The following is a 27143-nucleotide window of genomic DNA, read 5'->3' on the forward strand; positions in this document are numbered from 1 at the left end:
TCCGCTGAAGTGTCAGATTCTTATTTAATTCTTCTGCTTTCTGTATCTTCTGCATTGCATTCAGGTCTTTCAGGTTACCCTGATGTTTTGTTTTATAGTGCCGTCTTAGATTAAATTCTGTAATTACAGCCACATTAGCTCCACAAATGAGACACACGGGTTCAGTAAACATATACTCAGCCTCCCATCGGTTTTAAAGGCTCTATTTTCAGAATCAACTTTTCTCTTCAGCATCGTGTGAGCTAGCCGCAATAACTTGCAGCATCTTAAGGTAGACTTGATTAGCGGTAACTGTTGGCAAGGCAGCTGAAGCGCTGCATTATGGGATCTGTAGTTTATTGTGTTACCAGCGCTTCATATACCGGGCTTTAATAACAATAATACAGTATATAAAATGATCTCGCGGGCGGATATAATTACGCCGGGCGGATGTGGCCCGCGCCCTTGAGTTTGACACATATGGACTAAATAGAACTTGAAAAGATATATTTTTCAAATGTGATCGCGCAATTCAGATAGAGTTGGGCACTACAGCCTGCATGCCTCAATAAGTCATCCTCCCTTGCCCTTACTTTTTACCGTTCATCTAATGAATACACTGAGTATGGCTTTACCAAAACAATCACTGATGGCGAATAAAGTATCCATTATTGAGTATGTAGATCGGGTATATATATATACATATATATATATATATACCAGCGTATCGGAGAAGTAGTGTGTTAAAAAGCTAGAAAAGAAAAGGGAACATTTTAAAAATAGCGTAACATGACTGTCAATATACAGTATTTGTTTTGTGAGTGTTACTGAGTGTTGCTGTCATCAAGGATTTGATTATCATTATTTCTTTCAATCAGGTTCGTATTTGTAGGATGTGTTGTGTTCAAGTTACATTCCGTGTTTGTCAATCGTTGTAAAGATGACAGGTTTCATTCATCGATTCGTTTCTTACTGCATCAATAAACAGCTCGTCTTCTTCTTTATCTGAGACCTGACACACTGCATGCACGGGTTTTTTACACTGTCTTCCTTTAGCGGGACATTGACTTTTTCCAACGTGTGCTTTGTTTCGCAGTAGTTGGATTTATGAATATGCTTGTATGTATCAGGCGCTTCATATTTTTGCTGCCTTTTCAATTGTGTAATTCGGTTTTGTTCAGCTCTTTGGAACTGTTGCTTTTATCTGTGCACTGCGTCAGTTCCGTGAGCCACTCGGTGTACATGCATCGAAGGTTCCCAGCTGTGCTGGTGCCATCTCGTGCTATGTCCATGGCTGTATTTAATGTTACCTTAGTCCTGGCACTTAAAACTTTCTCTCGCAGTTTAAGCTGAGTTTGTGTCAAACACCACCCTGACCATCTCATCTTCCTCTCCATAAGCACAGTCCTTCACCCGTGAATATTTACCCGTGGCAGTTTGCTATTGGATTGCCGCTGACGGACGGCCTTATATGGGCAGGCACTAAATTACAAGCGCCAGCGTAGCCTGTCTATGAACTTAATTTAAAGTGTAGGTTTACATCGTGCTTTGTTTCAGTAGCAGAACTCATGAATATGGTTGTATATGTCACTTTCGCTTCGCTTCTTATTGTTTAGCTGCCTTCTCAATTATATAATGCATGTTTTCTTCAGCGCTTTTGAGGTCTTCCTGGTTTTCTATGTACTGCGTGATTACGTGGGAGGCGTGATGATGTCACCGAAACTCCGCCCACGGCGTTGAAGCTCATCTCCATTACAGTAAATGGAAAAACTGCTTCCAGTTATGACCATTACGCGTAGAATTTCGATATAAAACCTGCCCAACTTTTGTAAGGAAGCTGTAAGGAATGAACCTGCCAAATTTCAGCCTTCCACCCACACGGGAAGTTGGAGAATTAGTGATGAGTCAGTGAGTGAGTGAGTGAGTGAGTGAGTGAGGGCTTTGCCTTTTATTAGTATATATATATATATATATATATATATATATATATATATATATATATATATATATATATATATATATATATATATATACATACATACATATATATACACATACATATACTTGTGTGTATAGCTTTTATATATGTGTGTGTATAGCTTTGGTCACTGAGTGCAAGGGAGAAATAATAAAATATAGTCTATAAGTTATTAAACAGTAAAACATTAACGTTTTAAGAAGTACAGGTACATTGAGCACTACTGGAGTGGTTGGGTAAACTACATTTTAAAGACTGTGTAACACAACAGGTAAGTAACTAACAGCAGCTAAAATATATATGGATCATCTCTCGGTAGTAGATCCCTTTTGAAAGCGCTACGACGGCTGTGGTATAGAAATTACATTTTCTATGTGAGCGTTCAAATTTGTGCCTCTGGTAATGTGCCTTACCGGCATTTAAAGAAAATTAGTTTTGTGTCCTCTGCAGTGTTAAGCGAGAAAGGCTTTGGTTTGGGATAAAAGGAAAAAGGTGTAAAGAAAGGAAAGTTGCCTTTTCTCTTTTATATAGTATAGAGAGATGTGTTCGCTGGCGTTATGATCGCCTTTGGGGACAGTCGCGGTGGGTCTTGTGTAGACTGGTGAGGCGTCCCGCCATTAATCGGCTGTGATGGCACTGTCAGTCCTCCACTCGTGCGTGTCTTCATAATCCGAGCTGAGGATCATAATCGTATACGTCGAAAGTGTGAATCGCCTTAATATTATTTTGCCGTGGTGTAGAAAAGGGGTCCCGTGTTTGCACTTGTCTGGGCTATAGCTCAGGGGGAGGATGAAAAAAATTAAAAGTGTTCACTTTGACTTAAGGCAGAAGCGCAGTCATCGTCTCAAAGGCCGGCACAGCTATGCACACGCGCTGGCTGCTCGACTTTTGCAGGGCAGGAGACCACAGTTTTGCAGACACGTTCATGATATCAAAAGTCTCAGCTCTTTGGAGGTCATTCATATATTATATATATATATATATATCAAAATACCCGCCCCTCGCAGCGGAGAAGTAGTGTGTTAAAGAAGTAATGAAAAAGAAAAGGAAACATTTTAATAATAACGTAACATGATTGACATTGTCATGAGTGTTGCTGTCATATATATGCCTGCCTAAATAAGTCACCCTCGCTTTGCTCTTACTTTATTTACCGTTCATTTAATCATGGCTAGTGGCGGAAAAATTATAAAATGGAAGGAGGATGGCTTTACCAAAACAATTATTGATGGCGAATCGATTATTCATAAAGCTTGAATTGGTGATCTGTTTTTCTGTGTTAACCTCATATTTTTTCATACTTCTTCTCAAACTAAGGTGGTGCGAGGGTAAAATGAATCGGGATGCGCTGATCAAAGTAATCGGTGTACCAGGAAATCATGCATTGACAAAAGCTCCCCTTTGCTTGTAATGCAAAGTGTGATTAAATGCATTATTTTTAGCGTTATGGAGCACATGCATCGAAGCTTCTCAGCTGTGCTTGTGCTAAGAAAAGGAAAGATTTTAAAAATAACGTAACACGATTGTCAATGTAACCTTTTGTAAGTAGTGCCTGGAGGATTCAGTGTGGAGAAACTCTAGAGACAGCATGTGTATTAACTTGTGGATTTTTCTGTGAGTATTTGGTGGCAGTCTGACGAAGTTGCTTCGGAAGACAGCGTTAGCCGCGGAGCTCAGCTCAGAGCAAAATGAGGTGGGAGGGGAGATGATGGCGTGATTCCCCCACCCGCCTTAACTGTCAATCCCCCACAAACACAGTCTCTCGGAATTTGCATAAGCACACCCCTTCACCTACAATTTTAACTTAGTTATAAAGTGATCAAAACTCTCGTTTATATCCTGCGTCCTCTCATTAAACTTGTATCCCGCATTACCTGTGGGCATGTGAAACGCCAGCGGTAGCCTGTCTATGAACTTAATTTAAAGTTTAGGTTTACACCTTGCTTTCTTTCCGAGGTAGCAGCAGTCATGAATATGGTAGTATATGTCACTCGCTCGCTTCTTATTGTTTCGCTGCCTTCTCAATTATATAATGCATGTTTTCTTAAGCGCTTTTTGGAGGTCTTCCTGGTTTTCTACGTACTGCGTTGACAGTCAGTTCACGTGATTACGTGGGAGGCGTGATGATGTCACCGAAACTAAACCCCCGTCATTCCAGCTCAACTCCATTCCAGTTAATGGAGAAAAATACCTTCCAGTTATGACCATTAGGCGTAGAATTTCGAAATGAAACCTGCCCAACCTTTGTAAGTAAGCTGTAAGGAATGAGCCTGCCAAATTTCAGCCTTCTACCTACACGGGAAGTTGGAGAATTAGTGATGAGTGAGTGAGTGAGTGAGTGAGTGAGTGAGGGCTTTGCCTTTTATTAGTATAGATATATGTATATATGTATATATATACATACACACACACACACACACACACACACACACACACACATTCCATTTACAATAAGCACAGCTACATCAAACATGGTAACAAGCCCCCAGGTTTTTACTGAACAGATTAGATTGTCAATGTAAGTGGAGCCAACACCAACAACTTACAACTATAAGCAGAAGCAATTTACATATATACCATTATCTTGATCAATTACGTACAAAAAATGTATGATGCTTTACAAGTTTAAATAGAAATATGAAACATTAAAAAATAAGCTATAAATATGTATTCATACATGAATTTCAATACAAATCATTATTTTGCTAAGCACAACAGCTAGAATCTTCCTAATTCCAAGTAATCAAGTCTGTTCTACATGTTTCCATAAACAAAACCTACATTAGTAAAAATTAGTCAAATTAGATTGAAGTAACTCCTTTACACACAGACACATTTCAAAAGCAAACATAAATATCTTTACACTACATAAGAAATGTGTGCCATGTAGAAAGACAATTTATAAATTACACATTTTATTTCAATAAGAGACTTATAGACAAAAACCAAGCGGCATGAAAATAAGTGTCAAATTAAGTCAGAAGACATCTAACTTAGTAGAAATGCTAACATCCCTGTTACAAAACCAGGGGGACTGAAATAACAAAAACAGTGTCAGATTTCTGCTTCAACAATGAGACACGGCAGTCAAAAGTTTGAGTAAAATGTTCAGATACAAGAGTCTTAGATACTAAAACTGATCAAGTGAGATGGCTACATTGCAGAGCCAGCATTTACTCTCACACATTAAAGGAGAGTACAATGCCAAAACCACATTCAATTATATTACTACACCCAAGTCTTAATAGTGCAAGCTGTACCCTGCATTACAAAAGGAGCAGCTCAAGTTACCTGCGGTTGTAATTTTGTAACACATTCTTTAGACTCAGTTCTTTTTTTAGGTTAGACTTTTCACAAAGCTGTGCTGCAGCGATAAGGTTTTACATGCACCATTTTCATTATTAAAGACAAATTAAACAGAAACACTGCATGTCATATCTTACTGCAACACCTTACAGCTCCAACAACAGCAGATGAGCAGTGCCATTCAGAACATCCCAAAGTGCTGGCTACATCCATAGCATTAAAATCTGTTCTTATTTCAACACAAAGCACCAAGCTGCAAGAAAAACCTCTCCCAAAACACTTAAATTACCAGTTTGATCTTAAATTGTATCCAAACCAAGAATAATAGTACCAGGCTGCCAGGGACCACAGAAAACCACACTTCTAAAACTTTTAAACCCTAATCTGATCTGTACTGCAGTCATATCAGACACAAACTCCAATACTACAGTAATCTGAAAATAATCATGCCCTGGCAGGCAACACAGACAAAATGGTAAGACCTTAATTAAACAGAGAGCTGTGTGCCCAACCTGTAGGTGGGGATGGGGCCTCACAAACAGACATGGACTCCAACATAGATTCCTATGTGCACAAGACGAACTGAGAGAGGCAAAAACATAATGCATTTTGCAAAAGGCTAGTCCAGCCACCTGCTGATCAGTAGTGCTTTACCTTCCAGATTTACAAGCAAAATCTACAACTTCACAAAGCTCAACCTTAGTCATTCAGGTCCTGCACAAGGCTCAGTCCTGTCATGCACTCAGTAAAGTCAGGACAGGCACTGGATCTCAATGACCCAGAACTGGATATGCTGGTTAAAAAATTAAAGTAGCCATGTTCATATAAAATCTGAAGATGAATACAGAACCTCTGGTCATTTATCAGGACTGTGTATGGCACAATGTGAAAACTGGAATAATCTCACCACTCACTCAGCTGACAACTTCAATTCTTACTCCTCCACATGGTTTCCTTCATCCTTAATAACCACAGGCAAAAGAAAGCAACTGGTTGGAATCTTTAATGGCATTACCAGAAAACAGGTCTCATTATCCACTCTGAAGTTTAAAATTAGTTTACTCAAGCATAGGAGTGACCTGAATAAAGTATGCTCCTCTTACATCACCTCTGTTAAAAACAAAAGGTAGCAGTAATCCCATATACAAAATCTTATTCTTCATCTCCTCCAAGTTTTACAGAGCTAATTTTGGGACAAACTTAGTAAAATACACGAGCAGGTTTTTCCAGTTATTCCCTCTTACTTGCCATGAAATTGTCCCTAAAGCTTCAGAGTTGTTGCTATCAACCTTCATCTCTATGTTTACTTTTCAGTTTCAGAATTTAATACAAAATTCAGTTCTTCCTCTGCAAAATTTGATCCTATCCATACCTCTCCTGATATCAGTTATCTACACCTCCACTTCACCAGATTTTATACTATAGTGGACTCTCTATTCAATGTTATGGTGATGACATATACAGACTACTGGTCTGCTGCACCAATCACTCACAGAATGAATCTCCAATTTATGCAACTGGCTGAATGTTAATTTCCTCAAAAAATGTACTGATAAAACTGACATTTTGTTAGTTGTTTAAAAATCTAGTTTCCAAGATATTCATTCTTCACACTAACACTGATGTTATGATGTTGGCGTAATCCTTCACAAACGGTTTATAATAATGGTGTATTACTGGATTCTTCATTAATCTTTGAGCCTAATGAAAGCAGACGTACATTTTTTCATCTCTTCAACATTGCTCATATTCACATTTTATTTAACATGAGAGATGCTGAAACACTGGTTCATGCTTTCATTACTTTCCAACTTGATTACTGTAATTCCCTGTTCACTGGTCTCAAAGCTAAAACAGCCAACAGACTCCAGTCTATTAATCAGAATCACCTTTATTCGGGAGCATGTAATGTACAGGGATTTGACTTGGTACATCTAGAGCTGCTTACAACATCACACAATGTCACATCATACAAATAATATAAATAGCATACGTTTTAAAAAACAACTTAATACAAATTTTACCAGAATAGTGCAATTATAAAAGAGATATGCAAATGATGATGAGTAAGTGAAAGTATGTAGTGTGTGTGTGCGCATCCACACACATGCAAGTACATATACAGTACTGTACATTCACACACCTCCATAGAGTATATGACAGAATACATGAATATACAAAGAGGACAGGCTAGATTATTAGTTTGAGAGGGCTATAGCCCTGTTTAGGTGTCTGTTTGTTTTAGTTTGAACTGACCTGAAGCTTTACAGGAGGGGAGTTTTTAGGAATAAGTGATGAGCTGGGTGAGATGAGTCCGTGCTGATCCGTTTGACATGGTTAGTGACAAAAGAGGTATACGGGTCTACAAAATGATGGAAGAGCACAGCCAACTACTATATTTTCACAGCAGACCCAACAACAAGCTGTCATTTACTTCTGAAGTGTGCCGTTGCTGAACAAAAGCAGACAACAATAGAGAATGTGATTACAATTTAAATTATGGCTTTGTAAAATTGTACTAGGATTGGCTGGGAAATATTTTATTTCTTTAGTTGGTATAAAAAGTACAACCGGTACTGAGCCTTCGAAGTGGTGGAAGAGATGTTAATGTCCCAGCTGAGAGGGTTTGTGATAGATGTGCAATCAAATTTGAGAGATTCCATCATACTGACTGCAGAATCATTGATTTTTTAGTAACTGCTATTTGCAAAACTCAATGACCATTTCCACTATCTTGGTGGTATTGAGGACCAAGTTACTGCAAAAATCTCAACTGCAACAGTTCTTAAACACACTGAGAATACAGAGTTTATCGGTCCTGCTCTTTATCAGCAACATTAGCTACTAATTTCTTTGCTAAATGCTAATAAAATATAAACCCCTGTTCACCACCTGTAAAGTTTTGCATGGTCTAACTCCATTGCCTTGTCGAGCTCCTTCACCCTTACAAGCCTCTACATGTGATTGAGTTCACTGGCATTGGACTGTTTATGGTTCCTCAGAACAAATTATCTATGGACAGTAGCAAACCCCTGTTGTGAAGTGAAATTTTGCATACAAGTTGATAAATATTTTGTATGTCTTTATTTGTAATGTAGACAAAGCAATGTAATATTAGTGTTACATTATTGATAATAACAACAATGGTTTGATGGTTTAAGAACCCCTTCCCCCCTTTTAAGCCCGAGTCTCTTTGTAATTTTACGACAAAGTTGGGAGGGGAAGTACCTCAAACAAGTTTGGCTAATATTTCTCTGCAGGACTTCCTGTCAACCCCCAAAGGAAAGCCAGGCTGGCTAACTGCCAAGCTTTAGGTGTGAAGGTTTTCTGTACCCCCACCCCCCCCGAATTTGTCTGAAATAAGACTGTTTGGAACTGGCTTGTACCACAACGCCTTACTGGCTCTAGGGGTTGGACAGAAAACCTATAAATCTGCCTATTCCATCACCCTCTCTCTCTTACCAAACTGACCATCTCACATCATGAACTGAAAAGGACAACACAATGAAGAGCACAGCTCGGTAGCCATATTGAGACAGGCATGCGGCCTGTTCTAAACAAAGCTAACCATCAATGATGCCTTAACTTAGAGACATTTTAAATAACTAACAAGTCTGTGTGCTGCCTGAAACTACACATCACCATTTATCAGGTTGTATGGTTGCCAATACTCAAATGTACTTTGCATATTGTTATTATTTATGAATATTATCAATAATACATTATTTAAAATGTAACTGAACTCCTGCTTGTCTTTTACTACAACTAATTGCCTGAGGTTATAGATATAGAAGGGAAGGTGAGGAGAAATTATATTTACTATATTACCTTATAAACAGTGGTAAGTCTCGGAGATTTGAGGCATTCTGACAAAGGCTACATATTAATAATACAAAATGGGAAAGCAGAGTAATATATTACACTACCAAGACAAAACAACCCCAAACCTCAAAATTCTTTACCTCAATGAATGCGACTCTTCCCCATCTTCTCTCACATTTGAACTGCCTATCTTTTTTGCTAGTACTTACCGCATTAACCCCAAGTTTCTGTCTATTTTGTTCCTCTTTACTACATTTCAGACAGCTGTTTTTTGTTATTTTGATTTCTCTTTTTTCTCCTATGACTACTTTATCACTATTTCTTTGTTTTATTGTTTTCTAATTAATGTTATGTATAGTGACCTTGGATTTGAGAACAGCACTATATAAATAAAACATTTTCATTAAGGTACTGAAATCAAAATGTATGACATTGGAAAGAACATTGAATGTTTCAGGAGAGATCGTGGGTAGGAATATTGCCTATCCAGTTTTTTATTTCATATTTAGATTTGTATTCTCCTGCCAGAGCCAGCAGTCCAATTTAAACTTTGAGCATTACATCCGCATCGTTCCGCTTTTCAGCATGTGACATGGCTGGCAGATCCTGGAACCATTCTGATTGCATTTGCAGCATTATGTATGCCTTATCTCTCATGCAGAGAGTAAGACCATTGCAATTTCCTGTTTTCAAAAATGAGTGACCTGCTCTAGGAATCTGACTGACAGGTTGTCATTGCGACTAGAAGATTTCAGAACAGCCAGTCTTAAAGATCTAGTAATAATTTTTAGAAACATACACAGCAAAGAAAGAGAGCAACTAATACGGGAGAAACAAAAAAGATTCAGTAAACTGTCCTCCTCCTTTATAAACACTTCCCCCCAGTTCGAAATCATAAGGGTCGGTTTATACTTCCCGCTCAGAACACATACGCACCCGCATCATGTCTGCCACGCGACCTCTGAGCAGGGCCTCAGAAATTAATGCATCGCATACGCGGGTTGCAGTACCAGCAAAAAGTTGGGGGGCGCAGTGTGCTAAAAGTCGGAACGCGACGTCAGTGTCTCTGTTTACTATCTACATGCGACAGAAAGCCACTATTTAGATCCTACGGAATGAATGCTTCAATATGGTGAAGCAAAATGCCGACATACAGATGCATTCGTGGTGCTTTTATATTCAAGCGTCGCATATTCCCGATCGTAATGACACGATACATTTTAAAAGTCTCACATACCATCTTTTGTGCTGTCTTTTTTTTTTTTTGCAACTTAACAACAGCAACATAATGTATAGCGCTGTATTTGAGCCACTGAGGAAAAAAAAAAAGACACGGTGAAAACATGTATTTTGTGATTAAAGTGGAAATTTCGGCTTTAATCTCGAAATGTTTACTTTAACCTCATAGTTTACTTTATCATTAATGCAGACCATCGTAAACGTCATCCCAGTTTTTAATCGCTACAAGCTTCTTGGACCTGACAGCAGTGGCAAGCAGCAATAGATCACCACACAGAACAAATTAAATGTATGATATTCCAACTCTCTGCACATTTAAAATCTTTAGATTTGTACTTGATACCACTTTCATGATGAAATGCATTAAAGTGTGTATGTTACATTTTACATATAATTTCGTTTAAATAATGAATACTGTTAATAATTACACACATGGGGGGAATCATTACACACATGCGGGTGACACGGTGGTGGAGCGATAGCACTGCTGTCTCACAGGGAATTATGTTGCTGGTATTTCCTGCTTGTATTCTATACTGTGCTCCGGTTTCCTTCCAAAGATAAGCAGATTTGGGGATTTGGTGCCTCTAAAATGACGCTAGTGTATGCGAGTGCTTGTATTCACCTTGCAATGAGTTGAGGCCTCGTCCAAGGATTGTTTCTCACTCGTGCCCAATGCTTGCTGGAATGGACACATCCCTAAATTGATGGACTTAATCAATAAACATCCTTTTCAGAGATATAGCAGTAAGGTGTCATCAGAATTTAATGAGTGTTCCAGGCAATTCACAACACAGAGAAACCGAACATGTTCTCACCGTGATAATATCTCGCACTGCCACCTGGTGGATTCCTCCAGATTTACGTAAAGTACGCACGCAAGTATAAACACTACAACGCTTGCGGAGCAGGAGCGTCTGCTGCAGCATGCATCGCGTGAAGTATAACTCCGGCCTAACACTGCAACTACATTTAGTAGAAGACTGGTATGGTCTGAGTGAAAGAGAAAAATGAACCACTACCAGAAATTGATTAATGAAAGTAATAATGTGGTAAATGTGAGAGAGACAGAGAGAGAAATGTGTGTTATGTGTGCAACCGCATTAACTGTAACTGTACAGTACTCAGATAATCAAAGCATATGAAAATCCACTGAATGTAACCATATTTTAAAGCAAACAAACTTACACATAATCTTCAGTTAAGGGGTTTTAAAATACAACAAGTGAAATAATAATGTAAAGCAGAAAATTAGGAAAATTCATAAAATATGAAGCTGATAAAAAGGTATACAAATTGTCTCTTGCATAATTCAAGAAGGTTCGGGTTCCCCTGGACCCTAAGCAGCAGATGAGAGCTAAGAATATGAAGCATTACACAACTGAGATGAAGAAGCTAAGTTAGTCACCAGCTGCTCAGGTACTCCATTCAGTTTGTTACTCCGATGTACATTGGAATGGTGGGGCTGTTTGGTGGCACAACGATAGCAATGTTGTCTTGCACCAAAGAGACTGGGGGTTCACGTTCCCATGGAGGTTAGGTGGATTGATGATACTAAACTGGCCATGGTGTGCGTTTGTGCACGAGTGTGTTCACTGCACTGGCACCCCATCCTGGGATTGTTGTTGCCTTGCTCTCAATGTCTGCAGAGATAGCGTCTAGCTTCCCTATGACCCTGCTCTGGCTAAGCAAATTTAGATAATGGATGGATGGATGGACATTAACGTGGTGAAAAGGAAACCACACTTGAAAAAAGCTCACATGAAATTGGCTCAAAAAAACCACACAAGATACTCTGCAAAAACGTGGATGAGTGTTCTGTGAAGTGAATGGATACAAATGGAGTAATCTGCCTTATTACCAAACACCATGCATGGTAAAATAACAAAACAAATAGATCACCACTTGCAAAACATCACACTCACACTTAAGGATGATGGTGCAGCATTATGTACAGGGGTTATTTTTCATTTGCAAGGACTTGCAGACTTGTCACAACAGATGGTAAAATGGAGCAGCTGAATATGGAGAGTGATATTAAAATCTTAGAGTATGTAACAGATCTGAAACTGGAAGAATAATACAATGACTATAAACACAAAGCTTAAGGTACTCTTGAAAGTTTAACAAGTTAGAAAATGTACGCATGGCACACAACATTCAGGTGCGTTCAAGGACCATGCAGGCACCGCAGCCCTCAATGGACAGAGGTCTGTTGGTTGGTTCTAGAACATTCTCAATATACCAATTTCAGGGTTTTAGGGTCCAAAGGCCATGTCAGGGGCTGAAAACAGGGATGGACAGGCTAGTCTATTATAGCAACCATTCTCACTCACACATAATTTGCAATCGCCAATTTATATAACCTAAATTAAAAAAAATAAAATAAAATAATTTTTGCAATGAATTCCTTCTTTGCTTGAGCATGTCTGGTCATTGTAATTTTTATGAAAGCTATTTAGTTACGATAAATGTTATTCCCCAACAGAAGTGAAAGAAAATCTTTATTATAGCGAATGACCATTATGGATTACAGGTGAATGTAGCACTCTGGACGCTTGTGTAGCTAGTATGCTCATAAATAAAGCTCATCCTCATTTTTTTAATGCCTGCTTTATCTCATCATCTTTATCAGGCAGATATATAAATGAACACATATGATTACATACAGTGGTTGATGTGGAAGCAAATAAAAGGCAGTACTCTGTTTTTGTATGGTTCTTGGTCCACGTTGTGATGCTGTTCAAATTTAAACACAAGTTCTTAATCAACCTACCAGGTATTCCCCCTTGAAAACTTTGACCATGCTATTATATTAGGGTGGAGGGGTGGGGTGGCTTACTCCTTGGAGCTTCATAAACGCTGTTCCAAATACATTGTAAGGATGTTTATTTCGGCAGAGCAATATTTTATTAGTTTAGCAGCCTGCTAAAAGCTGGACATTTTTCAGTAATTTATTGAGATGCATAGCCTGAAATTTGGACTGTCCCTGTCACTGGGATGTCTGGTCACCCTAGAAAATGATACTGGCAGTGAAACAGTGATTCATTGTTATCTGTAGACAAATGGTGCTTTCATGTTTGTTTAGTGTAAGGTTAATACTGAGTAAATGTTTATCAGGTCTTGTCAAAGTCAGATCACAAAGCCAGCTCAGGAGGAGAAGAATGCCTTTATTGACATGTACATGGAGTCACTCAATTCATGGAAAGAGATGACTGACTTACAGATGCTGGCAACATTTCCCAAACACACTTGTCAATTACAGAAGTACGTGATTAGTTTCACATTCCATGTCCTTGCTAGTTACTGATAAACAGGACCCTAGGAGTCATGATTCTGCTACACTAGATAGTACTGGTTTTCTTATCAATACTTGTCCTTGTGCTAATGCAGCAGTGTGACTGGGTCACAGATAACGAGGCTTTAATTAAAATGCTTTCTAAAAATGCTAAAGGCAAAAGCTAACAATTCACAAAGATAGAAGTTATTCAATATAATTAATATAAAATCAATTTGTGAAAATCATTTATCAGTAATGACTCTCACACTCTTGTGCATAATGTCAGTGTTCTTCATTCACATCTAGACAATCTTTCTTGTGTTCCTTCCCTTCATTTTATACATTTATAGTTAGGAAGACCATTAAACTTACCTGTTATGACTTAAAGCATTATGAGGACTGAGGTGGAGATACACTTGTTCTCTTTTGCTTGTGTGCAAGCCACTGTGAAGACTTTATAAAGCAGAAATAATTTGTTGATACAACGGTTTCAGCACGTGTCTTACTGGACTTTCCAATGGAGGCTTACAATCATGTGCGAGTTCAAGCTGCCATTGACAGAGAGTTGCTATCCGCGCACAGTGTCTGCTGGTGCTTTATTAAATTGTACTGGGGATATTTTTGCCATCAGTAGTGGCTATCAGAGGTGGAAAAAAAGGAAAATATACAAATTGGTGTAACCACAGTCAGAGTAAAATCGAAACAGTAAACTAATTTGTAGTTGAAGACACACAGAATTTTTCATAAACTAGCCAATGTTTTTTTAATGGGAGATTCTGAAATGTGAACAGGATCTGTTTAAGATATCTCAACCAAAATGGTATTGTTCTAACCTATTTCCTTGAAGAAAAAAAAAAGCCACATTTCAACAAAACTCACCCATTTGGAGTCAAGCTGTTTTATGCAGACAGATAGGGTCAGCACAGAAGGTGCGTCACGCATTACATACAAAAGCAGCTAATAATAATAATAAAGTGAAACTAACTAAAAAGCCACGGTAAATCAATGTCAAGAATTTAAGATTGCTTGTTTAACATCTATATGTATCCATCCAACGACTGTTTGTATGTATGTCTGTCCACTTTTCACGAGAGAACTACTTAACGGATTTAGATCAGGTTTTTTTGTATAATTTGCTTGAACATTCTGGATGATTTTGCGACATCTCTCATCATGCTAAGTATCATAGTTTGCTTGCAGTACCGATTTATTTGCGTGAATCCAAGAGAGAGGCTGTGGGCCAAGGGAAAAGGGGCGTGGCCCTCCTCACTAACACATCAGCATTCATTTGATTGGCTGTACCTCTTGCCACGTATTGGAGCATTCCTTGCCTCTGCTTAGCTAGCAATACATGTTTGTTCAACAGCACATTATCATCTACAGATTGTTAAGAAGTAACGTTTGACACTTTTGAGGGACAGATCAGAGCTACGTGTATCTCAGAGGGTAGCTGCTGATTGGCACAGATATCATGGCCACGTGCTTTTCTCCCCATGCGGGGTACACTCTTCTGTCAGAACTGAACACAATCAGATACACTGCCACCGTTTAACATTGAAGCGTACCTACCTTTCGCTTGGCCAGAATTACATTTTCTGTTGTTTTTTTTTATTTAATTTTTAAGGTTTGTCCTGTTTCTTTACTACTTGGGTGGATCCGCAGGGGACAGCAAGTCACTAATAAAATAACATGCAACAACTGGAACAACATTGCCAAAAACTATCAATACTACTGAGTATTGGACAATCATCAGATTTTTTTAGTATCACAAATTATTATTAGGATTATAATATTGTCACACATGCATGAATGCAGACACCTTCAAGACTTATTTACCGTTGGTAATACCACTCCAAGTAGGGTGTTGGTACCGTCATTCACAAATTCTCCCCTTTCACAAGGACCTGGGTCATCACTTCAGCTTCCACCATCGAAGCGGACTCATCCCTCTGGGACCACATCAAGACATACCACAACTGGAAGAACTCACTTATTTGACTTGCATCTGAGAAGACATCAATCACCTTGCATTGCTGGCTGATGAACATTTATTGCTTTGTTCATTTCTATTTTTTGGCCAAGTATCTGTAAATTACACATGGTTCACCACTTGGTGCCCTAACTCTTCATCACTGTCTTTTGTGTCTCTTACAGCAGCATGGGTGCCAAGATTTTATTGGGAAATGACTAAACCAGTGGACCTCACTGTTGTGTTTGCAGCTTTCTCCAAACAACTGCAGACTCTCCAAGGACAGGTGGCCAACCAGGAGATCAACTTCACTGGAATCCCAATGGATCGTATTGGATTTTCTAAGAGAAGAGAGGACATTTGGACTTTCACAGGTACTTGCACAACTCCACCCTAAAGAGGACACTGAAGTGTTCCTCTTAATTTTTGAGAGATCACCTATTCAGCTCTGGTCACGACTTACTAAAGTTCACATGTGTTAACTGCAAAAATGTTACACAATAAAAAAAAAATATCGCTAATGTGCTTAAATGAAATAAAATAAATAACTGTTAAACATTGGAAGAAGGGGGTGGGGTTGGTGGGTAGGTACTTTATTAATCCCAAGGGGAAGTTCACATAATCCAGCAGCAGTAAGGAGCTGTTTTCAGTATTTGAGAACTTAGTTACACTCAAGACATATCTTCATGTTTTATAAATAGGCAATAACCATGGATGCGATGTTTGCTCTGAGGATCTTGATGGAGAAGTATAGAGAAGGCCAGAAGGAGTTGCATTCTTTGCGGACCTGTGCATCTTTGTGGACCTGGAGAATATGACAGGATGCCTCGAGAGGAGCTGTGGTATTGTATGAGGAAGTCAGGAGTGGCAGAGAAGTATGTAAGAGTTGTACAGAATATGTATGAGGGAAGTGTGACTGTGGTGAGGTCTGCGGTAGGAGTGACGGATGCATTCAAGGTGGAGGTGGAATTACATAAGGAATCGACTCTGAGCTCTTACTTATTTACAGTGGTGATGAACAGGTAGACAGATGAGACAGGAGACCTCGTGGCCTATGATGTTTGCTGATGACATTGTGATCTGTAGCGATGGTAGGGAGCAGGTTGAGGAGACCCTGGAGAGGTGGAGATATGGTCTAGAGAGGAGAGGAATGAAGGTCAGTAGGAACAAGTCAGAATACATGTGAGTAAATGAGAGGGAGGTCAGTGGAATGGTGAAGATGCAAGAAGTAGAGTTGGCAAAGGCGGATGAGTTTAAATACTTGGAATCAACAGCACAGAGTAATGGGGATTGTGGAAGAGAGGTGAAAAAGAGAGTGCAGGCAGGATGGAATGAGTGGAGAAGAGTGTCAGGAGTGATTTGTGACAGACGGATATCAGCAAGAGTGAAAGGGAAGGTATTGCATTGGGTGTGACAAGGATGGATAGGATTAGAAATGAGTACATTAGAGGGTCAGCTCAATTTGGATGGCAGGGAAACAAAGTCAGAGAGGCAAGATTGCGTTGGTTCGGACATGTGCAGAGGAGAGACGCTGGGTATATTGGGAGAAGGATGCTAAGGATAAAGCTGCCAGGGAAGAGGAAAAGAGGAAGGTCATGTTGAACTTATTTTAAAATAATTAACTGGATCCACTGTACTGACTTCTTTTATATGTTAAAAATTTCAATGATGTTACATCTTAATCTCCATTTCCTTAAACTGAATAGGATCTGCTCTTTTAATTTTTCCTCATAGCTCAGTTAATGTTAAACATCTGTACGAAGCCTCTGGGTTAGATTTTTAATCGATACTTAAATTTTAACTTTTGTACTGATACCAGCTTTGGCACCTTATTACCAATTCCAAAATGATGAAGGAGTAATAAACAGATAACTCCAATCCAGGTGGTTTGTTGTGTGGCAGGTGCGGCAACGCACTATCCGTGTATGCTGCCAACCTCTCTCTCTCTCTCTGAATTTTATTAAAGTCAAAAGGTAATGTTTTTCTTCCAAAAATATTTACAAACAGAACACCAAATGTAGTAATAGAATAGTAGTGCATTTTAATTATTTTAAATATATTTAATATCTGAAAAATTTCAAATTACTCTACAGTTGTTTCAAAGACATAAGTAAAGTGTAATCTTTCCTGACACTTGCGAATCATTTAAAGTTAAATCTGGAATAAAATACAGTTCAAACTTTACAGATGACTTTTAGACAGGAAAACTAGGATGTCAATGTTGTCCTATCACGGTCTGTATTGTTGTGAATTAGTGAAATGAAGTAATTCAAACTGTGTGCAAGCCATAAACTACATTGTGGAGTAACATTATTTAGTATTGCATTTTGCATCACACTTCACAGAATCACAACGCTCTGGCTTGAACTAGTTTGTGTTTGAGTGCGTTCAAATAAACAAACTTCGGGAATGCCTCTTTTTAAACTCCCACTTTGTGAAAATGCTGCACTTTTTAAATCACTAAAATATATTCATCTTAACTTTTCTTGTTTTTATATTCAAATTCATTTCTCACGTGTCAAGTTCTTAACTCCTGGAAAACACTGGGATGAGCAAGGGATAAATCTTGTCAAAATTTGAGGTGTTGTTCCTTTGGCAGGACAAGCCTTGTAACATTGTCTGCAAACAGGTACACCTTTTTCATTTGCCTCATTAGCAAAGTATTCCCATATTTCACTTCAACTGCCCTGTTTATCAACCAATGGCCAATGCACTTTGGACTCAAAAAATTTTGCAAAAATTACCAGGTGTACCCGTGTTACTCAGGAGATACACTGTACATTTTTTTTTATGTAAGATTAATAATTTCCAAGGTACAGACTGTTTACCGAGGGGAGAGCAGTGTCGATTCTATCCAGCCTCATTTTTTTAATCAAATTTCACAAGTCCATAGCTCAAGAACTAAACAACCAAGAAAGCTCATACTATGCACGTTGGTACATTAATTTGTATAGTATGTGACAAAATTAAACCAAGCAGCCCTTTGAAATTGACCAAAATTTAATTTGAGTTTTGGCTTTGCTATGTTTAGGCCTCAGAAACACATATTTGTAACAAACACACGCTTTTGATTTTTTTTCCTTACTGAGATAACTATATACGCTTTCTGAAAAAGCAATAAACAGGAAAACAACTGTATCAGGTTTTGAACAGCATACCTCCCAAATCCAAAAAATAATTTTGGATTTCATTTTCAAAGAACTGCGGTGGGTTGGCACCCTGCCCAGGATTGGTTCCTGCCTTGTGCCCGGTGTTGGCTGGGATTGGCTCCAGCAGACCCCCATGACCCTGTATTCGGATTCAGCGGGTTAGAAAATGGATGGATTTTCAAAGAAACGGCATGTGGGAATGTGCAGATCATTGTAAGATATTTTTCATTTATTTATCACACTGTCCCTTCTTTCTCAAAACACAAACCTTACTTTTCTTATGCAAATCTTTAATATTTAATTTCCATCCTACTCATAGGCTGAATTCTTCATGTGTCAATAATGGTAATCATTGAGTTCAATCAGTAAGTTTTTTCATATCACATCATGATGTCCTATCTCATGTTGTTGAACAGAGAATGTGGTTCTCCATGGCCAAAAGAGTACTTGGCACTTGAGAATACCACTGTTACATTGCTACAGAAGATGGCAAACCCAAAGTCAGCCAGGTGTCTGGTGAAGACAGCTAACTGACTGTCTGAATATTCATCACTGAAGCAGCAGCTGAGATCCAGCCTTCTCACGATCACACTCCTGATGGATCAGATGCATCCCTCACATTAGACTAATGTCCTATTGGAGGCTACATGTATGATGAAAAATGTTGGACTGGTGTGATTCGTGACAAGAATGAAGTGGATTTAGACATCCTGATATGTTTCATGAATCCAAACTATCCCACACAGCCTTTCCAATGGCCACCTAGATACAATATTTGATGGGTGTAATTACAGTGTGTCATTGCACTGTTTAGTGCACCTATAATGGTTAATGGGAGGCAGTACCATCTTGATCTCAAAGACAAAGATGCCCTACACACTGCACTTCGATTGAAGAATAAATGAAATGGGTCACATTCCTGCTGGTTTAATACCAAGATGTTAACATTTCATTATAACTAGTGTTGTATTTAATGATAAATCAAGCCTCTGTTGTTCATGTGTTGTGCTTAATGTGCCTTTAGAGATTTACTTTCTTCCCATTAATCCTATACCAAAGTTAGTGATGAAGAACTTGATGATTATCATTACTGACAAATGGTGCATTCAACCCAAGTTTAGAATGGAAGATAAAAATGAAAAAGGTCACCTAAAAAAGTATGACTTGTTTTTTGAGAAAGAAGGGACCGTGTAGGGTACAAGAAAAATAATTTTAAAAATGTCTGGACATTCCCACAGTGCATTAAGTTGGTCTGAAAATTAGACACAAAACGATTTTTTTTTTAAACATTTGAGGGGTCTGCTGGTCAAACTTGATGCAGCTTCTTATTTGTTTATAAGCCCATGTACTGTAGGTATCTAAACCGGCACCAGTTAGAAAAGTACGCTTTCTGAAAATCTAGACATGGCAAAGCCAAAGACACAATATATTCATTCCCCCAAATCCCCCCATTTTTGAAGGTCTGCTCTTACCAAGTGGTGTGTTCTGGACCAAACATTTTTTTTATATTATACCTATAAAAGTTACCAGTATGCAAAATTTGAGCTTGCTAGATGGTTTAGTTCTTGAGATATGGTTTTATGAAATTGAAGATAAAATAAAATTGTGCCAAATTTGACAATCCCTCACTAATTTGGTTGTATCTTGGAAAGTGTTGACCTTACATCAAAATGTTACAGGGTGTATCCTGGATAACATGGGTACACCTGGATTTTTTTCAAAAGTTTTTGAGACTGAAGTGCATCGGATTTCTAAAAAAACCGGTTGATTCGACATGGAATGGACAATTTTTTTTTTTTTTTTTAATACATTGGTCTCTATAGCTTAACTGTGTGTTTAGGAAAAGTACCTTAGCACTTCTCCTCACCAATGTTCACCGTTTAGACTTTTGCAGATTCACAGCTTGCTAGCTCCATTACATTAAAAACCCTCTAAATACACCACATCAAATTCTGAGGACATTTAACGCTTTAATTTTTAAATGCCAGGCACACGTTTAGCATTCATAAAACATAAAATAAACTTACAAACGTGTGCTCTGAATAGTATTAGTGCTTATGTGCAACAGCACATAAAGAAATGGGTATCACTCTTATATAGCAATCAATGACCAATTTGTCTATCATTATATGACTGTCTTTTCTTGCACTGTCAATAAATGGAAAGACCAAAAAAAATGTCTTATGTAGATTGTACAGACTCTGAATAATTGGGGCATCTAGGTAGTTAATAAAAGCAAAGAGTTCATTTGAGTAATTTCCCATAACCAGTAAGGAGCAGGATTATAAACCACAAGATCACCTGCTCCATCTTTCTTACTGCCTCACAATATGACCTTGAGCAAGTAACTCCACATACCAATATCTCATTCTGCTAGGGCAATGAATATTATACAAATTAAAGTTGGCTTTTCCATGTTTTAAAAAGTGAACGTTTCTGGTATGTTTGAAACTCTGGACCGAATTTGTAATACTAACCAAAACACTGGAACCAATTATCATTGATAAACAATAATGTAAGTATATATAAAATAAAAATAGCATGAGCTCAAGCCAGACCAGATTTAACTCTTTTGCCCACGGCTACCATGGCACAATCCAGCTTTCAGAAATTCTGAACTAAAAGCAGGTTAGTAAAGCAGGTTGAAAGGACTGGCTCAGTAATACCGAAAGCAAAGCTGTAATAAAACCTAAAGACACAGAATAACTCACAGACTGAAGTAGAATCACCCCATCATTAACTCTGACTAGGACTCCACCATCATTGATCTGACCACAAACAATGACATAACAGCATACAGAGAAACGATTTACCTGTTGACTCGGTGGTGCCGGAAGAACAATCTCCCAACTTATGTCAGCAAAACCAGACATAGACTTCAGGAAGCAGAAGGTTGATCTTACCGATATCTACATGAGAGGGGATGCTGAGCAGTTTTAAATGTCTTGGAGTAATCATCACTGATGAATTGACATTTAGACAACACATTTCAAGCTTCTGTAAAAAAAGGCTCACCAGCACCTCTACTTCCTAAGACATGTGAGGAAAGCTCAGATTTCTCCATCTGTCCTCACTAACTTGTACAGGTGCACAATGGAGTCCATCCTCACTGGCTGCATCACATCCTGGTACACCACCTGCTTCGCTCAAGACAGGGTAGTGAAATGGGCACAGAATAGTACCAGCACCCAGCTGCCTTCTGTTCAGAATGTGCTGCCTTAGAAAGGGAACCAGGATTATTACGAACTTTGGGCTTCCTGCTCAGTCACTTTCCTCACTCATTCCTTCTGGAAAATGGTAAAGGACCATTGGCACTCTAATCAGTTGATTCAGGGAGCGTTTCTACCCACAAGTTTTAAGGTTACTGAACAGTTAATCATAATAACAAATACTGTAAATAAAAACAGTATATATATATATATATATATATATATATGTGTGTGTGTGTATACTGTGTGCTTACTATAAATAAATACTACCAAATATATAGGTTGCAGGATATATATACACATTTTTGTGTTTGCATGTCTGTTGGTATTATACTATTGTTACTGATTAATTTAAAACAGTGCGACATATTTTTAGACAAAAGCTCCACTAAATCTAACGTATCTTTATGTGATCTGAGGAACAAAATCTCAAACAGTTAACAGTAGGACCGTATATGACACACAATTGTTTGTTACACTAATCACATGCCACAGAAAAATTACCACTCACGGCAACTAATAATAACTGACAGTAAATTAAGACTTCACTTAGTTAACCCGATTACGTGATTTGTTTGACTTGTAAATATACGAGGTCAACTATTAAAGTGCATTTTTCAAATCTGTTTTTGTTAATATTTATTAAAAAGGAAAGCATGCTCTTGAAATTCCAGACAGTCTCTAACTCTGCAGGCTTCTGAAATGGATAAACAGTAATGAAAATTGAAGTATGTATTTTATATGAAAAATTCATAAGCTTAATTATTTTCAAGGCTCCAAATGAATGACAATTCAGAAAATATGTTTTCTGTCAAGCAGCACATACACAAATTCTCACTTCCTCTTTCAATATTCATCATGCAGATATTTACTATATTTAAATACTCTGGGGCTAACTAAGCACCTTACGTTGCTTTGTTCCTTGCAGTGCTGCTTATCATGTAAGGTGCTATATAAACTACTGATTTGAGTGAAGGATGGTAACTTGTTTTCTGGCTCTGATCTGATGCAATGTTTTGCTTTTGCCTGCACTCGAGATGCTTTATGGATTTTTAATCTATGATGCTCCCAGACATTGTATGGCTCCTATTATCATTTCAATGCATTTCTAAGTTCATTCTGCTGCTCGTCACTAAAAGAAAATTAGCTGTTAAACCTACAGAAAGCCACAACTAGTACTCAGTGATCACTCGGCTGCAATTCCAATGACTGGAACAGACAGCTGAAAGGCTTAATATAATAAAAGAAATGTCTTCTCCCATTCTATACTTGCTCATCTGTTCTTCAAGCTTAGTCCCTCTAGTGGCTCACAGTCATACAACTCAGAGCATCAAGATTGCTGCCAACCCAAGATGAACTCAGCTAGACTCAGATACTTAACAGTCCCAAGCATAATAAAGAAAAACACTTAAGTACCTGTGTCGGTGCTCATCATGACCTCCTTGGCCATGAATGATGTGACCACCCAGGTGCTTGCCTTCCTTGTTGGAGTCTATGTGGGGAATGAGCACATCTTCAAGACCCAAGTCAAAGCGCTTATGCTTGGAGGAATCAGGGAGAAAAAAGAAGGCTCCAAAGCACAGAGTGATGAAGGCACTGAGGATGAGGAGTAATATGAACTTCTCAGAGAGGCGCAATGTTGCTCGGTGATGAGGGAATGGAGAACTGCCAGGATTTAGGGTAGGTATCCTCCGCCCGGACAAGGGCAGCAGAGCTGGAGTGGTCATTGTTGGTCAATGGGTTTGTATATTATAAATCCTATTTTATACAGACTTTGTATCCAGATTGATTAAATCCTCATAGTAGCAAGAAAAGATTAAAAATGCAAGGTCTCCACTCAGGTGATACACCGTAATAGCTGAAAGAACAAAAAATAAATAAATAAATAAATAAAGATTTTTTTTTTTTGCAAGACAACTTAGAAACAAGACCATGAATTGAAATTAATCAAAAATGCACATGACAGTTGCAATGCCAAGGCACATTATTTCACTATCAGAACAAAAACTTACAAATTACCATCCAAACAGAATTTGGGATAGTTGCGGTATGTAATCTGAGTAACAATGTATATGGGGCTGCTTTGAGGAAAAGAGTTTACTACTCTTTACCACCCTATGGCCACAAAAGACAAAAGTCAAATAATTAAGAAAAACAGTGGGTGGATCTAGGGAAAAAAGTGTAAATTATACTTGTCGCAAATGGCAAAAGAGACAGGAAAATACAGACAACCGATAATAATTAACTAGTGGCAAAAAAAAACATTCCACAATAACCAATCAGAATATAGGGATTTGAGACATTAAAATATATGCACAGTATTTAACAGACAAGTGCAGACAGATGTTTTCGGAACATATCAGCTCACTCGCCAATAGTGTACTACAATCTTATCTCCACATTAAGAAAGAGGTAAGAAAAGAAAAAAAAAAAACATTTCTTCAGGGTAGACATTGTGCTCAAAAGTTCAGTTGCCAATGACAAACGCGTTAGGTATATAGGCACACACACATAACTTGTGCAGTTTTAGTTGATACTGTTGCAGAACGGTTCATCAGTTTAATCCTGCATTGCAAATGTGCAAAATACTATGTGCAATCTGTTAAATAAAGGCGCTATACGTGGCTGCATGTGTGGTTAGTCTACAAGGAATCGCGACAGCCGCACTTTGCACAGCGTCACCTCAGAATCAATACAACTGTCCACCCATAGTTAGTCGTTTAAGTGCCCTTTCGGGTAATCCTTGGGAGTGAAGCTAAATACTGCAACCATAAGGACAGATATTGATTGGAATGACCGAGGCGTCAGACATGCACTCCAAGCACATCATCATCTTTGCCATATGGGACAAGGGTGAAAGAATGTGTCAGCGCCGGCACGCGCTTACCCGCAGCTCTCAAACCGCCAACGGACGAGCGCTTCAGTGGCGTCCAGTCCGGTCCGATCCCCCTGCATTGAGCAAAGGTCCCACTTGTCGAGGCCTGGCAGTTTGACAATTGGCTCCTTCCGTTCTTCCTTTGGTTGAGTTTTCTGATCGAAAGCTCCTGCACCCCCCACAAATTAAGTCCCTCGTTAATAATACTCGGCGAGCCAATTATGCTCTTGGCGGGAGGTGCGCAGCTGCACACGAGGTCCCCGGTCCAGAGGCACTTTGCACTTTCTTGGTCACTACACTTCTTCGGCTGCTCGTTCCATCTCCAGCTGAGATCCGCACTCCGAGCTGCAGCGCCAGTTGCTTGCCGAAAGCCGCCCTCTGCCCGTCTCTTCGGTAAGATCGCAAGCCTGCTGCATCGCCTTCGCCCCTCAGCTTTAGGCGCTACTTGGCAGGGTGCTAGCAAATGGGGGTACCTCTATGACTGAAGCTCAACAACATCTTTCTTTTCTGCACGGAGATGAAAGCGCCTGCTTTATTTATTTATTTATTTAATTATGTTCCCTTTAAGGTGTAGCGGCTCAGCTGATGGACTGTAACGGCTTCCTTTCAAGCTCTCTAACGGAGATGTTGTTACTGCAGCGACTCCTCCCCCGATCCTCCACTTTCCCGGCACCAACCGGGAGAAGCAGAAAGGGAGCGTCTGCCAATAGCGTCGTGGAAGTAAAAAAGTAAGGGACCATCTATCAACTACCAGTCATGTGTATGCTCATTCATTTACCGGATCACGTGAGCCGGAGACCACTGCCGTTGCATGAGGAGTTCGTGCTGAAGCTCACCCCAGTTTGAGAAGCACAGAAAAATTAAACGCCTTCAAGATCAATAGAAGCATTTAAAAATGTCATAAGGAAAGTACATGTGCAATACAGCAAAATAACACAGAGAGGCTCAGAAGTAATACTACTGGAATATAACGTGCAAATAAACGAAAATATTCTTTTTAAACTTTAATTCTGATCTGATTTTTCTTTTAATTGCAGAAGTATACATAAATGCCTTCTTCTTCTTCTTCTTCTTCATTATTATTATTTATACACAAACGCAGACCATGTCTTTTTTCAGAAAATATATTGATTAGCACAAGAACAGCTGCTGTCATTTTTGTTTAAGTTTTGATAATACAAATGTAGCGTCTACTGAAATACACATTTTAGTGATCACTGTGGTTTAAGCTAAATAAAATAAAGAAACAAAGCAATATTCAAAACAATACCCATTTACTGCTCATACCAAAAAAAGGAGTATGTTTGCCATAAAATTTCATTTAGGGGTTCAGTAAATGGATGGTTGGGTATTTTAAGGGTTTAATATACAATAACTGCATAAAAAAGGGAAATTAAAAAAAATTACCATTATATCTAACTAAAATAATAAGATTATTACAGAAAAACTCAGTATGTTACCCACCTCGGGAAAATGCATTTATGATCTTCCTGTCATTCATGCCCTTTGGCATTTCTTGGATTTGAAGGTATTGGGGTCTTAGACCCCTTGTTGTTGTCTTGTTCCTCCTTGATGAATGTTTTAAATTTTGCATAATTTCTTAGTTGAGCATCCAGCAAGTTGCAATTCTTATACAGAAGATTTTCCTATTCTCTGAACATTTATATGATGTTGAGAAAAAGTCGGGTGTGTTTCTCTTGCAGTTTTGACATTCTTAGGTGGGGTCTCCCTTGTGGTGTCATCCCAAATTTGGAGATCGGGGGGCTGATGGTTCCCCTTTGTTCATTGATATAAATGTATTAAAAATAAGGGGCTTAAGCCTCTGAAACCCCCTCTTCTGAGTCCACCAGACACAGTGGTCTCTATGATAAATGCTGCCATGTGCTGCAGGACTCTCCAGGCTGCCATATAGCTTCCATGTCACTCATGCCTCCTCCAACCAGATTTGGTCCCTCAAGACATTGTAAAATCAGATCAGCTGACTCCATGAATTCTTTTAAAAAACAACTCAAAACTCATCTGTTCAGGAAGGCTTTTAGCTCTACTTGACTTTATTCCCCTTCTCTCAGTTTACCTCTCTGTCAAGATGCTCATGTAACCTGTATGTGTGTGCTAGATCATTAATTATGTTGTCTGTTAGGCTTTCTCTGAATTTACTGTCTTAATCTTCTTTATTTGGTTTGTACTATGCTATATACTGTATCCCCCGCCGTTCTTTCTTATATTCTGTAAGTGCCTTGAGTATGGGAAAGGCGCTATATAAATAAAATGTATTATTATTTATTATTATTAAAATGGATAATGTTTCTGCAGATGTACTGTAGTTAGGCTGGCTTT

At 38.6% G+C, this 27143-nt stretch overlaps 1 protein-coding gene across 1 annotated transcript in view; it reads right to left on the reverse strand.

Moving 5' to 3' along the window:
* man1a2 (mannosidase, alpha, class 1A, member 2) overlaps positions 1 to 25441 on the reverse strand; it is a 524864-nt gene extending 499423 nt beyond the window's left edge. Inside the window, exons 1-2 of the mRNA XM_039743738.1 lie at positions 24819 to 25441; positions 23348 to 23789 (exon numbers count right to left, since the gene is read on the reverse strand). Of these exons, the coding sequence (XP_039599672.1) occupies positions 23348 to 23658 (311 nt within the window). The 5' untranslated portion in view covers positions 23659 to 23789; positions 24819 to 25441. The remainder of the gene's footprint in view (positions 1 to 23347; positions 23790 to 24818) is intronic.
* Between the last annotated feature and the right edge of the window lie 1702 nt (positions 25442 to 27143).

This window comes from Polypterus senegalus, chromosome 2, assembly GCF_016835505.1.
Source record: "Polypterus senegalus isolate Bchr_013 chromosome 2, ASM1683550v1, whole genome shotgun sequence".
In the NCBI taxonomy this organism is placed as follows: Eukaryota; Metazoa; Chordata; class Cladistia; order Polypteriformes; family Polypteridae; genus Polypterus; species Polypterus senegalus.